This window comes from Patagioenas fasciata, chromosome 1, assembly GCF_037038585.1.
Source record: "Patagioenas fasciata isolate bPatFas1 chromosome 1, bPatFas1.hap1, whole genome shotgun sequence".
NCBI lineage: Eukaryota > Metazoa > Chordata > Aves > Columbiformes > Columbidae > Patagioenas > Patagioenas fasciata.
The window spans coordinates 188,905,719-188,922,693 of NC_092520.1; the positions used below are offsets into that span (position 1 = coordinate 188,905,719).

Below are 16,975 nucleotides of genomic sequence, written 5' to 3' on the forward strand. Positions count from 1 at the left end.
TTTTAGGTCTATGGAGATATGCAAATGATATTAAGCAAGCGTAACTTAAATAATTTGAGGTGCATGAGAATTTTCAGAAAAATCAGTGCTACATTTTTCTGCCTGACTTTTTGGATTGGTATGTAGATGATTTACTAAGCAGTTATCACTTACAGTCTCTTTAGAGTTGCTACACACTTGAGGGAAATTTATCTCAAAGTAATTATGAAAGATGGAAAGTGCAAGTAAATATTTCACAGAGCTTTCCATATTTATAGGTGTCCAAGAATAAAATATTCACTTATAGGAAATCAGATCTTTATTTAGAGGTTAGAATGTGTTATGTGTTAGATTTTTATTCTGTAAAGTCCTAAAGAATGGTAAATCTGGTTATATTAATTACCTGAAAAACAGGCGGGCTTTGGTAGGTTTTTCTTGGATAGAAGAAGCACTTTCAATGTTTTTCTAAAAGATATTCTTGCAGCTTTATATTTTGTTCTGTTTGTCTATGGAACCATTGAAAGGAAGTTTTAAAAGATTATTTCTCCTCTAATTAATTTTGAATATTCACAACTAACATTATGAGCATCAAAACACTTTTCTTTATTTTTTTTTAATGAGCTCACGTAGTTTTATTGCCATTTTGAACAGTAAAATGGGACATCTTTTAGTCCAAAGAGTTCAGGTAGCTACATGTTGTACTTCCTTGACTTGTCTACTCAGTTTTATTTTTGCAGTCAGCTTCTTATTCTTGTTGCCTTGATGCAATTCACCTACCCTCCAGTTGTGCCAGTACACCTGTTCATGATACTGTACTGTGAAACAGAAGATTAGCAAGAGAATTGTGATATGTTGGAGAACTGCATCCCTCGTAAATACTCTGCAAGGACAGTTTGTGTAGTGCACAGTACATCAGGATCTCAATCTGTGCCTGGGTTTACAGGCTCAATTAGTGTGTACCTTTCTGTCAAGAATCTTCTTTTTCTCATGCATAACATAGGTGTTGTCTCACCCAATACCCATCACGTAGGTGTGTGACTGATGGCCGATGAGATGCAGTGAATCTTGTCATAAAGTAGATACGGTTTGGTGAGTCCATGTGTGAAAAACATGTGTTTTAACGCTGTTCCTCTTAGTGTCGTCCCACTTGATGGCACACATGTGGCAGCCGTATAGTGTCATAGATTTCACTGATGGTCCTTGGTCCTCACAGCTCTGCTCTGCAGCCTTATCTGGCACGTGGTGATACCAAGGGCAACGGACACTGCAGTGCAACCTTGCGTGGGTCTATGAGATCTGAGTTGTTGGAAGGATCCACAATGAAAGACAGCTGTGTGTCGAAGGCTCAGTGAGGGAACTTTGTGTTTAAGTACCACTGGGTGTCACAATTTCAGGATGTCACTGCATGGATGTATAATACTGAAGAAGCATGAGAAGGGTTCTCAAATACATCTCTATGTGCGTCAGTAAAATTATGCCTAAGGTACTTTAAAATTTCTGTTTGTACAGCTTATATGTGTATTTTTATGATAGTGTGGCCTGCTTTATATGTGTAAAATTATTCAGAACTTATCATAATTATGTTTCTTGATTATATTTTTCCTTTGAGCGTAAGTAGGTCATCAGGGGAGGTAAAATAATGTTTTACAATATCGTTGTAATTACTGGGATTTGGAAATGGGCAGAGGTTAAGAGAAGAGCAGTGGGAGGTGATAGAACAGAAGAAAGACTGCTTTCAAGTTGAGAAAAAGGGACTGTAATTAAAAGATACCTTGGTGTTCTTGATTTCCTACAGAAACAGCCTTACCGGCAGAAATAATTTCTGAAAGCCCAGCACAAACTAAACATGGCTGCAGTGAGATATAAGTAGTGTGTAGACATTGCCCGTATTCTTGTGTGATGCTGAATTCAAGGGGATGTCAATACATTCGAATTACATTATACACTCTGTGAAACATCACAGTAAAAGTTTTACAAAAAGGCACAGGAGGAGATCTGCTTGTTCCTTCTCCACTGCCTTCTTCCTGTTTTCCTCTCTTCACAAAGTAACAAATATTTTAGCAAGCAAGCAGGGTGAGTACCTAATTTCAGACATCTTTTAAAACGAAGGTCCCAGTTTACAAATACGGAAGTGAAGGCTTTCAATTTTTAGATCAAACCATTCCAGCACAGATCAGTATTCCTTGCCATTTGTCCTTTATTCAGAATATTTTTTAAAATAAATTGTTTGAATAGGTTTAATTTTGAGTGTGCAGGTATTATCACAGATCTGTTACCTTTAAAATCTTACATTGGCATGCTATGATACAGAGAAACCAAGGTGTGATTTGTACAAATTCTGAAGTCTTTTCCCACAGACGGTCCCTGTAACCAAGCTTCAAGGTACTTGAAAAATAAGATGAATTGGTGCTGCCTTGGCTTATGCTACCTTTTTTTTTTTTTTTTTAAACAAGGTGTTTTACCCTTTTAATCAAGTACTTTTCATCACATTCATGATAAAAATCAATTAGCCGGAGATGAACTTTTGCCTGGCACTTCAGATTAAGGACAAAGTATGAACAAATTTAACACTGAGAAATCATCCTGCATAATTCATTGATTTTTATTCTCATTGCTCAATAGCCAAAGCCACTGGGAGATGTGAACTGAATGAGTTTAAATGTCTACAGAAACTTGCTACTAAATTTGAAGTAATTCCACAAGCATAACTTCTGTGGAGGTTGAAGGATTGTATTAATGTCATGGCAGGGGTAGCATGGATATAAATAGCAATTTGTAGGAGTAGTCAACTGGGTTTTCAGAATCCTTATTACTGATGTAATGAAAAATGGGGAAGGAACATGGCTTGATTTTCAGATTTTTAGGTTGGAAAAATCAGTATTTATCACCTACTATATACAGGGTGTGGGATTTTTGTTTGGTTTTAGGACTTACTGAGTTAAAAAAGGTGAAACCTTTGGGCTGTTTAAACAGGAATCTTTGTGTCTCAATTCTGTTAACACTGAACAAAAGAATCTGAAGGGAATGCGTTCCTGCCGTCGAGACTTCAGGAGCAGGTTTATTATAGTTATTCTTGTTAAAAAATAAACAAGCATCGTATCCCTTTTGAAGGGGTGCAGTAATTCATTAGTTTTGAAACAATATTTCTGTCACTTCCGTTTGAAGCTTTTTGTAAGGTAAGATAGATATTTTTCCACCTGGTTAGTTCATTTGATCCTTCAATAGGTAACTAAGAGGCCATAAACACATAATAACTACCTTTAAGAGATTACCACTTTAAAAATAAACACATGTTCTGATTTGAGAGCCACCAGCTGCTCATGGATGTAATGTTTAACATGACATGCAAATAGAGGAAGTGTTTCCATGTGAACTCAAATAATATAATAGTACTAAAGAAATTTGTGGTCAGATCCTGTGTGGTTTTGAGCTGGTTTTACAGGGACTGCAGGAGATTCATTTTCGTCTAAGAACTTAGATTGCAGAGAGAACAGCTAGAGGAAGAGACAGTCAATATGCCAAGCCCTGGTTTGTCTTCCTGTGTGTTTGATGTCTCCTTGCAAAGGATGACATCCATCCCTGCGTGAGAAGTTCACTGCAATCCCAGGGATGCCTTGAAACAGAAGCACATACTTCTGCATCCCACTGTACTGCTCCAGCCCCTTTTATCTGTAGGAGTTTGGGGTTTGTTTGTTGATGGTTGGTTGGGTTGGTTGGTGGGTTTTTTTGCATGTAACTAAATCCGTAGGAGCTTATAGGTTAGTGAAATACTTTTTGCCCTGATTTTTGTGCCTGTTTTTCACAAGGCATATGGTGAGATTACCAAGTGTGTGGGAGAGAGGAACAATAAGGGCTGAAGTCTGGAACTGAGTGCTTTGTATTAGGTAATTCTCTACAAGAGGATATTAAGAGGTAGCTCAGTTACCTAATAGTCTACAGTGTAAACTATGTGAGAGCAAGTTACTTAGCCTGTCTTCATAGCTGGGGAGAGCAACAGGCCTGTCAAGGTGAAGTTCATCTCATCCTACTGTAAACAGCTAAAATAGCATAAATGCCTCTTTCAGGCAGAAAGTCCACATAATATATCAAATCTCCCACTACAACCATTGCATATCAGACATGTGGGCTCGAAAGCTGGCTGGCCTTATACTTTTTCCACCTTGCACTGGTATGATCCACTGGCATGAGCAGATTCCTCTAACTGCAGTTCTTGTCTGTGGCTCAAAATCATGGGCAGGTCAGCTGTGAAGATGCTGACACTGAGTTCCCAGGGGGAACTGGCAGTAAATAGACTAGAACAGTTTCTTTATAGCAGGGCAGCACCTCGATTAGAGAAGAAAAGAGACTCAAACTCCCGAATGCGCTGACTTCAAGAAGTTTATCAGTGATCAAGTAAATAAGTTTAACAGAGCCTCTCCACAGTGTTCTGTGTTGATATCGTTTAGTGAAAAACCTGTTTCAGTCAAGACAACTTTCCCCACCCCTTTCCCTGTCTCAGGTACAGGGCTCTGGACTGATTACCTTGGATGTTGTCCTATCTTCTGTTTATTTCCCTGTTTATCTTCTATTTATTTCCCTTATGCTGCATTTAACCACATGCAGCATACTGACTACTTCATGTTTCAAGAATCTGTTCCATGGGAATGTTTCACCATAGAGAAAGTGAGCTTTGCCAGCATTTGTGTGAGTTTTGGGTGAGCCTGACACTCTGCTTAAGGTCAGAAACAAACAGAAGAGGTGGTTACCCAATAGCCAAGATATAAAAAATTGCTGAAAATTCTTCGTCTGTAAAAAATAAACAGAGCTGTTCACTAGTAAGTATGAGTCTGAAACACAAGACTTGATTTCCAGACTTTAAAACTTCAAATTTTGCAGTTTAGTTTAAATCTGTCTGACTTCTAAGATATTTTATTTTCTGAAAATCAGGACAATTTGAAAATTATGACTTCTACAAAATGACATTTCAAATTCATTAACTAAAGATGTTTACTAATCGCTAAATTAAAATCTGGAGGTTTGTTTCAGTTCCATTTCTACCTTGTTAGTAAATTAGAATTTAATCTGATTGCTTGGAAGTACAGAAATAATCGTGTTAGTGAGAAAGCAAGTGACAGTAAATTCTTCTCTTACAACTAAAAAAAAAAAATCAAATAGAGTAAAACAGTATTGCAGCTCCTGGTTGAAACCCTTGATGCTGCTTCTGCTTAACTTGTATTCAGCTTTACTTGGCATTTTGATAGACTAAAGGCTTCAATACTTTTCTTCTAATGTATTGCAAACAGTCAATACTGCAGAAAGGGAATCGCAAAGTGTATTCAGAGGCAGCTCCTCTAAAACACAGTGAGAAGGTGAAAAAGAGAGTACTTTGGTAGGTGAGAAGGAGGTAGCAATGTGAACGGGAAGATTTTCTGAGAACTGGAAAAACAAACATGCCAAATGTTAAAGGCAATGAGAAAAAGGAGTAGGCTAGAGATGATAAAGAAACTGGGACTGTAGAAAAAACAAGTTGAATAGAGAAAAGGGTTAGTGAAGATGAAATGGAGAGAGTCAAGACCGCTGCTCTGTTCCATCAGTTTCATGACTATTTTATCTTTTCGGAGGGAAGGCAGAAGAGGGACGTTCGAAAGCCACATCATTAAGGGCATATTTAAGGATGAAAGAGGGGCCTCATAAGTAAAATACATATGTTCTGTCATTAGAACTGCTTGAGTAGTTTGAGTAGCCTTGGATACATAAAGCAACTATTTACTGAAAGGCTTGGTTCTTAGAAACTATTTTCTGTCGTGCTTTATTATCTCAATTGTTGCTATTGGTTTATCAAATGATTTTGATAACAAACAATCTCTACGGAAAAGACTTGGAGTATTAAGTCTGTTCTGAGGTTTCCTCTTTTTTTTTTTTTATAAAGAGACCATATTTCCCATTCACCGTGAAAAGAGATATTACCTTAAACTATCGTGGCTATATTCTTCCATACTAAGCCCCAAGGTGCTATGAGGGTCATCTCTTTGCTGCTGAGATAGATGAATGTGACATTTACAGTGTTAAAAATGCAAACAGATGTTAAAAGAGGTGCCTTCTCCTTGGATGTGCAACTTGAGATTTCTTAGCTCCTGATGTTAGAAGCAGCCATGAAAGTAATTAATGTCCATGGGAACTATGGGGGGTTTCTTCTCGGAATACTTACCAATAAGATTCTCGATTTAAGCATTTATAGATATGCTAAAGAAAATCCAGTGGCTACTTTGCTAATATGCTGGGGTTTGTGCCGTTCAGCATCGTTACATTAGGTTTGTCCCTGGCTTGATTTCACTTCCTGCATAAAATGACAGCAAGGATGTATTTGGACCAGCCCTATGTACTTTTTTACAATAGGTAGTGCTTGTTCCAAAAAATAGCATTGTGTGTCTATTGGACTCCATCACTCTGTTTACGCCTTTGAAAGAAGTTACAAAACATTTTTTAATTATTATAATTACAGCCTGAAAAGTTCTTTGTCTGTTCCATGCCATGTATTATCCTGAGGTGAAGGGTAGAAGAGAGCAGAAGGGGAACTCATTAAAAGTCTGATTAAAATTCCATGTTGACACACCTGCAAAGAAATATATCTGATGAAATCCTACCACCATTTAAAACAATGGGAGCCCTGAAATTAATTTCAGGATTTTACCCTGTTTGCAAGCTGAGACACGCTGGGCACAGTTCTTCACCTGGGCTTTTTTTGGAAGAAGTAGCTGAATCGGGAAACAGCAATGACACTGGCACCATTACGGGCAGCAGTACTGGTAGAAATGGGAAACAGTTGAAATCTGCTTTGATATCTAGATACTTAAGCGCCCAAATCCCAACATTTCCGTGAAGATACTGGGTAAATGCCAAACTTACATATGAATAACATGACTCTCATATGCATAGTGAAACTACAAGTGATCTGAGCAAGTAATCTCAAATAAATGCTAGAAGAGCTTTTATGCCAGAATTTCACATGTTCTCTCTAAATACTTCATGACCTATAGGAAGGCAATTTTGTCATGTTCTGAAAATCTTCCTTTAAAAATATTGCTGGCACTGCTTTTCACATCCCTTTATCTGCAAATACCTGAGCTGTTGTGTTAGTACCAGGGATTTGCTTGTGTGGCTCTCCTTTTCCAAAAGGGAAATAATTAGTTAACATGAGAAGCATTTCAAAATCACCTGCAATAGATTTTCCATACATAAGAGCATCTTGATTTTAAGGTCAGAATCCTCTAAGTCAGGAAGTAAATGCTATTATCAAATTAAAGAGTTGGGAGAATCTCTCATTTCCTGACGGACCAGGCAGCCAGTTTCTAGTCCTTGAGTGGCTGGACCCTTCATCTGTCACCGATCCAGGGCTGACCAGCATTGTTCACTCTGTTCCTGAGGTCAGGGCAATTTACAGGGAAGGAAGAGGGAAACATTTCTCTGGAAGGTTTTCTATTTATTTATTTATTTATTCTGCAAAACCTCAGTGGCTTGGAATGCCAAAAGCGTGCCCAACAGCGAGTGATTAACCATCAAAATCACAGCAGGGGTGATAAAAACTGGATTATATCTGACATGGTCTGAAATGTGGACTTGTAGAGAGCAGCTCAACTTAGAATCCCAGGTCGTATTGCTCTGGGAGTGCTTCATGTGTCTTCCAGTAATTTTCCCAGAAGCTGCAGGGTTTCTGTGGGTGCTGCAGAGTGTGTGCAGATAGCGGAGTGCCTGCGTGCCCCTCGGCTGTCTGGGGGAGAGAGACCCCAAAACAGGCTGCTTCTTCCAGAGCACTGCCTAGAGTCTGCTCCCAGAATCTCCCTGTCTCAGGCATTTTGCATGCCACTTTTTTTTTCCCCCAGAAGTTGCACTAAAAGGAAAATCTTTGCAAAGCATGGAAACACTGGAGAAAATTTTGTTTGGTATCAGATACCTCCGTCAGCTTCCTTGGCTGTGGGGGATCCCTGCCTTGGGAGCGGAAGGATGTGCAGAGGCAGCAAGAATGACGGTCTGGTGCTGCTGAGCAGGGAGTGCAGGCACAGGGAGATCCTGGGACACTCAGGGTTTCCAGCTCGGCCCATGGCAAACCGGCCTGGAGTCATACCTGATGGAAAACTAGGCTCCCTGGGGCACAGGGAGGTCATCCAGCCATCTGGGAAAAGTCCCCTGAAACTACCAGCACCATCGCAGTGATAGTGGTCTCCCTATGTTGGCTTAAGGACATAGGCCAGGTAAGGCTTGAAGGCAGAATTAATAATTTTATTAGGGCAACTGTAAAAGTAGAAAAAACTAGGCATCCTTTAGGCACACAAGCCATTCTCCATGTCTTCACTTCCATGAATTATTGTGGTTCGCGTGCATGCTCAGTTTTGGTGCTAAATACTCCTCTCAAGAAAACTTCTGGCCATCTCTGCCACTCCATGAGGCTGTCCTTTTCTCTTTTCTCTGTCTCACATGAGAGTGAAATGGTATTTTCTGTTTTAATTGCTGGCTAAAGATTCATTTTTAGCACAGTCGTGAGTTGTAAGTAACTTACAGATCAAGCAGTGGAACTTGTCTCCCAAGCCTTTTGGAAACCTTGAGCATTCCTGGCACTCCTGGCTTGGAATTTTGGCAAGGCTTTTTAATTGAACCTGTGTGAAGTATAAATTCATCTGAGATTTGAAGAGCTCAGATCCAGAATTTGCTTCTTACTCTCTCCGTAACTTCAGTGGCAAATGTATTTATCATTGCTATTTGACAGAAAACTCGAACAATTAATGTCTTGGATTGATATTGTATTGTATTGTATTGCTTTATGGAGATCTAGCAATTCAGACAAATATTTGTTCTTGAGGTCTTGCAGCTCCTGATTGCTCTCTGAGATAGAATTTTTATCACCATTTCTGAATACATAAATAAGTGAAAGAAATAAACCTCTGTGGGATATATATATATATTTTACAACTTCTGTCTAACCTGTTGTACATTATACTTCCATACAGTCTGTAACTTGAGTTTCCTGGGTATGGAAATTACATGTCTGTTCCTTAAAAAATTTTTAACAGGACATTTCCAAGTTCCCAGACAAGGATTATACAGTGCTGGGCGAAGGGGGAATCATTCTGAGTGGAGGCCAGCGAGCACGAATCTCACTAGCAAGGTGCGTATTTTGCTCTCTAAGTTGTGTACTGTTTCATGTGTAAGGAAAGTATTATGACTAAGCACTTAAATATATGCGGATCAAGTCCCGCTAAATAAATATCCTCCAGGTATATCAGGAACTTGATTTTACTATCAGAAATCTGAGTTTTGCTATGCAATTGTGTTTGTGATACATCTGCATATTTATCTATTGTATTTTAAACATTTGATGTCAGATGCCTGCTATGGCTTAGCTGAAGATGAATCTTTCCCTCCCTGACGCAAGATGCTGTTTAAAGATTCAAACCTGTACGTGCAGCTTGCTTAGTAGCAAAGAAGCCCATGCAAAGATGCAAATAAGAAATATTCCAGGCTCTTTCCCTGCTATGACATTTCTACGATGTACTTTATATATTGATTACTGACATACTCCCTGCGTGCAGGTAACAAAAATGAAGAAAAATGCCGTTTTCCAAAAACCATTGCTTGTAGTTTTGGTCTTTTTCCTTTGCAAAAAGAAAACATGGAAAGCAATGGCTAGTCAGTACCTATGAGTAATGGTCTGACCTTTTCTGTTTGCCCTTCCAATGTTAGTAAGTAATTTTGAAGGTCTACAGAACAATAACATAGGTGTTTTTGTCTTACAAATCAGCTATGTGTTTCAGTGAAATCACATAACTATCATCAGAAATCCATTAATGACAGCTCTGCTATGTAAATGGCCCCATTTATTTCTGTGTCAAGTGCAAATTGTTCTGGTTCCCATGCTCAGAAATGCTGGGTAGAAATAAAATCACATAATGGTGATCTACACTGGCATCCCATGAAAAATGTGTGTGTCCCTGTGAGGCTAAGAGATGGGTTCATTAAACCAGAGAGGCTTTCTGTGGGGATTTTTCTAGTGGATTTGTGAGAAGGCAGAGCCATATGGATGGTTCTGTTTTATGTGGTAAGATAAGAAAGAGAGGAGGGAGGAAGCAGGCAAAGCTTTCAGAGCAAAAACACCCCAACCAACAAAACCCACTTAAATTTTCCTTTGAAATGCAATATTTACTTGAAGTATTTGCCAGGTCCTTGGAATAATCGTATCTGTCACTTTTCAGATGCTCACAGCTCATTTAGTGCAGCGTCACAGAACTGATATAATGTATTTATTGTCAGCTGTATAATTATTATTTTTAAATTTTAAATGTTCCAAAGGCAGCAGCTGTTTCTGCCTTACATTTTATTTGGGCTCCAGCGTAAGCTCATCATCAAGCAAGGCATGCAGATGTTGAGGTGTGGGTTCCAGATGAAGCTCTGAGAGAACTAGAGGAGAAAATTTAGGATTACAACTCTGGGTTGTGCCCATCTGCACTGACTATAAGCTGGATGATATTTGCTTGAACTGGCCGCAAACAGGTGTCAGGTGTACTCTGTGCAAGGTCATGGGAATTGAGAATCCCTGCTGGAAGTGCCATCAACCAGCTGTCATGAGAAGCAGATGGAGGTTGCCTGAATCTGTCTTTCTTACAGGGCACTGTCAGTGCCTGCAGCTACAAGAGAGGGAAAGAAAGGACCAAGGGAAAAAAGCCCTAGGTTTGAGCTGGCCCACTGGTCTGGTACCCTAAAGCCAATCACGTCCAGCTACTAAGTCCAACATACAAATTATAGCAATTACCATTATTCCAGGAAAAAACCTACAAACCTTTTGCTGATGAAAGTGCCAGGAACAGTATCAACTTTTTGCTGTTGTGCAGCCACTACATCATAATGTATGGTCACTGAAATCCATCATGAAAGAGAATTTTTCAATAAAGTTGCTTGGTTTATTAACATAGTATACTATTATTGAGGGCTCTTTCAGCTGGTGGTTAAATATTTTCCCATTGTTCAACATAATGACTTTAAAACTCGTGTTTACAGCACTTTAAATCATACTGAAATGCATCTGTCCAAGTTTTCTTGACTAATTATACCCTGATTCATATCACATCATGATTTTCATACTCAGAGGAAGGCAAGGGGCATTTTTGAACTTCTATTGAAATGGATTTTAAAAAAACCCCTCTTACCAGGTTTAGGTCTCAGTGAGCCATATCCAGGCACGCACAGCTTAAGGTCCTAATGCTATGAAGTTTTTCATGACGTGAACTCAAAATATTGTCCAGTCCCATTTCAGATAATACTTGCAAGTTTGTGGATTGCTAATACACTGGTCTTTGCTCACCAGTTATTTCAAAGTACTTCTAAAACTACGTGCTGAGACCTAAGTCTTTTCACACACTTATTTACATATATGTAATATTCTCTCAGGCAGCAGCAGATGTTACAGTAAGTACTAAATTCCCATTTAAATAGTCATTGTACACCAATGGGGACTGCAGATTCAGACCATAAACAGATCTTTAGAGTAACTTGTGCAAGAAGCAGCTTCCTTTGATTGCACAGAAATTAATGGAAAACCGAGTTTGTTTGCAATGCGGTCTTGAGCAAGGCAAGGCTTTATTCAAAGGTGTCTTATAAGCACATTTAACATTGAACTCCAGCTCCATATTTGTGCTGTAGAAAAGCCGATTAATTGCAAGTTTTTGAGACAAAACTGTAAAGGCATTCTTTTAAAATTATGTTTATGTAAATGTATAAGACTTGTGAAAGTTAATGTCATTTCCATTTTCTCTGTTCAGAGCGGTGTACAAAGATGCTGATTTGTATCTCCTGGATTCTCCTTTTGGACATTTAGATATTTTTACAGAAAAAGAGATATTTGAAAGGTACCGTATGTTTTGATAGATTGTACGTAAGAATCCCGCTGAGCAGTACACCATAAAGCCAAGAACAGAAATTTAATAACAGGACAAAGATACTGAAGTGGTCAAAATGATACCTTTCGCGGATGTTTGTTTTTAAGATTCTTATGAGTATTTTGTGTTAGCAGTAGGACAGCGTACTGTGCTGGGGACAGCTTGGGCCGGGTGTGAGCATTACTGCTCTGCCTTGCATCGCAAGGCATTGAGCCTGCTGTAAACTGTTACTCCCAAAGTGGACAGCTTTGTATCTGGTGTGTCTGTGTACCAGAAACGGTTTCATTTTAACACACTCACCTGCTTTATAAGTATAAATTTTTACAAAAGGCAATATTTTGTCTTGTTTTTCTAATCACTGAAAGATAGGTCACCTGAAAGTGCCCACAGACCAAGAGATTGGCAATAGGTTGACCAAGGAAAGAGACTTTTGTCTTGTCCTGGTGCTATAGCTCAAAACAGTAAGGACACACACTGCCATCCATGAGCTTCTCCATCACCATGAGTCTGAAGTTTTGAAATCGAGCTAATACTTTTAAGTTTGGTAGCAAAAGATCTAAGTAACCGCAAGATGAAAAGAAATATTTCATTTTCATGTTGAACTCTGCTTTTTGGATTGATGTGAAAATGATTAAATGTTCCCCCCCTTTTTTTTTATCCTTTCAATAAAGTACCCACCCTTTACACAGCTCAACCTTACCACATTCCTTTGTAGTTTGAGGGAGCACCCAAGAGAGCTCATACTGGGAGGGGGCAGGTAAAAGCAAAGAGATTGAAAGTGAAAGGTATAAAAGCAACATTTAATCATGAAGAAAAAAAATCTAATTTTTAACACTTCCATCTTTTATAGCTGTGTGTGCAAGCTGATGGCAAATAAAACTAGGATCTTGGTCACTTCAAAACTGGAACATTTAAAGATCGCTGACAAAATATTAATTTTACATGAGGGGAGCTGCTATTTCTATGGAACGTTTTCCGAACTTCAGGGTCAACGACCAGACTTCAGCTCAGAGCTGATGGGATTTGATTCTTTTGATCAGTTCAGTGCAGAGAGAAGAAATTCAATTCTAACTGAGGCTCTCCGGCGATTTTCCTTTGAAGGAGAAGGCGTGGGACCACGAAATGAAATAAAGAAGCAATCTTTTAGACAGACATCAGATTTTAATGACAAAAGGAAGAACTCCATAATTATTAACCCCCTTAATGCAAGTAGGAAGTTCTCAGTAGTGCAGAGGAATGGGATGCAGGTCCATGGCATAGAAGATGGCCACAATGACCCACCAGAAGGGAGACTCTCGCTGGTACCTGACTTGGAACAGGGAGATGTGGGGCTGCTTCGGACAAAAATGCTACACAATGACCATCTGCTGCAAGCTCGGAGGAGGCAATCTGTGTTAAACCTGATGACGGGCACCTCTGTGAACTACGGACCAAACTTTCCCAAAAAGGGAAGTACAACATTTCGGAAAATGTCTATGGTGCCTCAGACAAACCTGTCTTCTGAAATTGATATCTACACCAGGCGCTTGTCTCGAGACAGTGTCTTGGACATAACTGATGAAATAAATGAAGAAGATTTGAAGGTGTGTGTTGATTTTCACTCATCTTGTGTTTTGATATGGTGATAGTTTAGTGCAATATACTTCTCATATATTTTTCTACCTGGCTTAGTAATCCCTAATGCAGCACTTCTCTGTGGAATACCGTTTTGGGATATCTCTGATTTCTTTTTTTTAACTCAAATATTATCTTGAAATCATTGAATCATTAATTTTGGCTGATTTTTTGTAGTGTTTGCTATTTTTAGAGAATTTCAGTACAGAATTTTAATCTTCCGCACTTTAATCTACCTTTAAGATTACTTACGCTAAAATGAAATTTGAAACCATAACATGGAAATACATTGTTTTAAAACATTTATGTAAAACAGACATTTGAAACATTAAGGCTCATGGAAAAAAATACATTTGAAGTACTGGAATTGGGTCAAATTTGGCAAATTTGTCAGACTGCTTAGCTCTTATGTTCTGATACTGTTAATGACCAGAGGAGTAAGCTGGATTTTATTCTTTTTTTGTGGATGCACTGGGAATTTTGCGATTATGGTTGGGTTTTATACCAAGAACTGGAACAAAATTCCTTTTTTCTAATAAGTATTAAGTGGTCATGATGAACTCCTTTTATTTTCAAAACTGACAGCTGATTGTCACAGAACAGGAAAATTTTCTACAGTAGTTTCCAAGGTGGAAAAAAGTCTACAAGAAATACTTAAACTCATAAATTACTGAAGCAATGCTCTTTTTTTCTTTTGCTTTGTTGATCTCAACAGAAAAAACAAACAAGCAAACAAACCAAACCAACAAAGAAAGAAAACAAAAAACCCCGACCACCAACAAACAACAACAACCAACCAAACCCTCAGATTATTTACAAATTTACTCTATCACCACAATAATAATCTCCATTGAAAGAGAATAGCTATTGACTAACGATTTCTGGTCTTCTAGTAGTGCTGGACAAATCTTAGTTGTTTCTTTCATTGTTGTCTGAAAATTTGAAATCATCTCTAAACAGTGTTGTTATATCAGAGGACTCAACCAAGCAGCACCTTCCTCTCCAGTCATTGTCAGCCAATTTGAATGCTGCAGTTCAATTATCTGGAGTGAGTTAGCAGAAAGAATGACAGCATTCATGTGTCAGAAATTCTCATCTGTAGATGTTTTTTTCATTCTGACTATGGTCTTATCAATTCTTTGACAGGAATGCTTTACAGATGATGCTGAAAGCATGGGTACTGTTACCACATGGAATACCTATTTCAGATACTTTACCATCCACAGAAACTTGATTTTTGTTCTAATTTTGTGTGTGATTGTCTTCTTAGTTGAGGTAAGAAAATTTGTGCTTGATGTTGTGTTCAAATGTTCTTTCAAACTGTGTTGTTTGTGACAGAAGAAGAAATGGATAAAGCATTGAGACATTAGCTCATGTATGGATTGCTTATTGGCAACTGGTGCTAAATGATATTGTGATGACTTTTGTACTGTTTAGATGAGCATTTCTCACCAGAGATAGTGATGAGGGAACAGCAGCAGAAGACCCACTTTTCAAATTATCTTGGTTATTTTCTGCTGCATGGTACCATAAATAAGAATTTTTGGTCTCTGCAGGTCTTTTGTTCACAGGTGAATAATCTTCATTTTGCATTAGAAGATATTTTTGCAGAACTTTGAGGGGTTAACAACAATAATTACTAGAATTTTTGTGATGAGCACATACTTATATTCTGAAGAACTGCTGTCAAAAATGAGTTAGTAGTTTTACTCCTAGTGAAAGAAGAGTGGTGAGGAGGGCAGAGAGCTGAATTCCTGTGACGACATTGAAAGATGGATGAGGTGTTCCTGCAGCATGCAGAGAAGACTTTTTTCAAGTACGGTGGAAAACGTACTCATCGGAAAAAGTGCTGAAGAACACCTGCCTGATCCTACAAGTCTGACTATTTTTCTCGTAACAGAGTTTGCCTGCTTTTTGTCTTGTCTCCCAAATTAGGAAAGACTTTAAGCACACATACAGCATTTCATAGTGTCTTCTTTTACATTTGGTAGCCTAAATCAAGTGTTTTTTTCTGAGGGAAAGAACATGTTTAGGAGAGAAGACTGGGAGATGAATGAGACTGTGCTTATATGTCAGGTTGTAAAATATGATACCAATTTCTGTGGCATTTTCAACATGAACTGAAAGAAGAATTCAGTAAGAATATAGGACTAGTTTCTGGCTGACTGTGTCAGTGAAAGTTTTTTAGCAGTTCTGTGGTGGCATTCAAACTTCTGGTGTTATCAAGCCTGTAGAAGAATACGATTGATGGTATCCTGAATTTACACTAATGTTATGTTGTGGGTGATTTAAATTAGTTCTTTTGGACCAGGAATAAAGCCTGGAGCTTAGATCTAGTTTAAACCACCTACAGAAGCAAGATGGTATTTAGATGTGTAGCTGTTCTTATCATGTAAGTGGTAGCGGCAAATGGCTGCGTAAACCTACAACAGCAAAGATGATTGTGAGTGGAACAGGAAATGTTAACTTTGAGATATATCAGATTTATCCGCATATATTCAGCATACATTTCTAATCTTGATTACAAATTTTTGGTTGTAAATTAGACTAAAACCTTTTTAAATAATTCAAAAACATCATCTTCTATTGAAGAACAAATCTTATGACAAAGAATGTATCCATCTAGGTTAAACTTCCCAGCATGACTATTGCTTAAGTAAAAGCCTCTTGATAAATGAATGGGCTAGAAGACCTGCAAAAGTTAGTGGATCCCAAGAAGAAGACTTTAATTATGTGCTGAGCTATTATAGTAAAGCATTCCCCATACCAGTGCCATAAACATGTATGGGAAGAGGGTGCTAGAATGTATGTTCAGACCCTTGGCAAAAAGATCATTGGCAGAAATAGCGCAGACTGAAATGTGATGCACTAGATGAACGTCTCCAGTGTCTTAGTGGACAGATGAGAAAATGTGTTACAGAGGAAGCTTTTGTTGAGCACTGAAGCATCTCACAATGAAAAAGGGTTTAATTCAACATTTGAAATCATTAAAATAGATTATGTGGAGAATTATGTAAAGCTAGCAGCCAAGCAATATCAGATAAATAGATTTATCAAAGGTCAATATGAGCTAGCAAGAACAACAGTGGAAAAGTAGCAATGTTAAATGTTTGACATTCCTATTTGAATAGCTGCCTTCGAAGAGAGACTCTTTTAGGGCCATCAAGAAATCTTTAAAACTTAAAATATGTTAAAGCATAAAGTGAATGTTCCTTATTATTAGGAATGCATTAGCAAGCCTTTGTTAATAGTGTGGTAAAAAAACAATAAAAGAATATTTAGGCACTTGAGAGCTTGCTTGTAATGCAAGTCTAAATGTAGCTTTCCTGGTGGGATGCACTAAATGGTTTCTGTGGAAAGAGGAGCAGATATGACAAGTTTTTTGCTTCAGGGAAGATTGACTTCCATCCATTTATTAGTATAATGCTATCTCTACAAACAATTATAAAGTCCGTGGAAGAAGATAAGTAAGAAAAAGT

The 16,975-nt window shown here is 38.2% G+C and overlaps 1 protein-coding gene across 1 annotated transcript in view; it reads left to right on the forward strand.

The window, feature by feature from the left end:
- CFTR (CF transmembrane conductance regulator) overlaps positions 1-16,975 on the forward strand; it is an 88,341-nt gene that overhangs the window by 35,597 nt on the left and 35,769 nt on the right. Inside the window, exons 12-15 of the mRNA XM_065833028.2 lie at positions 9,024-9,118; positions 11,766-11,852; positions 12,733-13,465; positions 14,643-14,771. Coding sequence (XP_065689100.1) covers positions 9,024-9,118; positions 11,766-11,852; positions 12,733-13,465; positions 14,643-14,771 — 1,044 coding nt within the window. The remainder of the gene's footprint in view (positions 1-9,023; positions 9,119-11,765; positions 11,853-12,732; positions 13,466-14,642; positions 14,772-16,975) is intronic.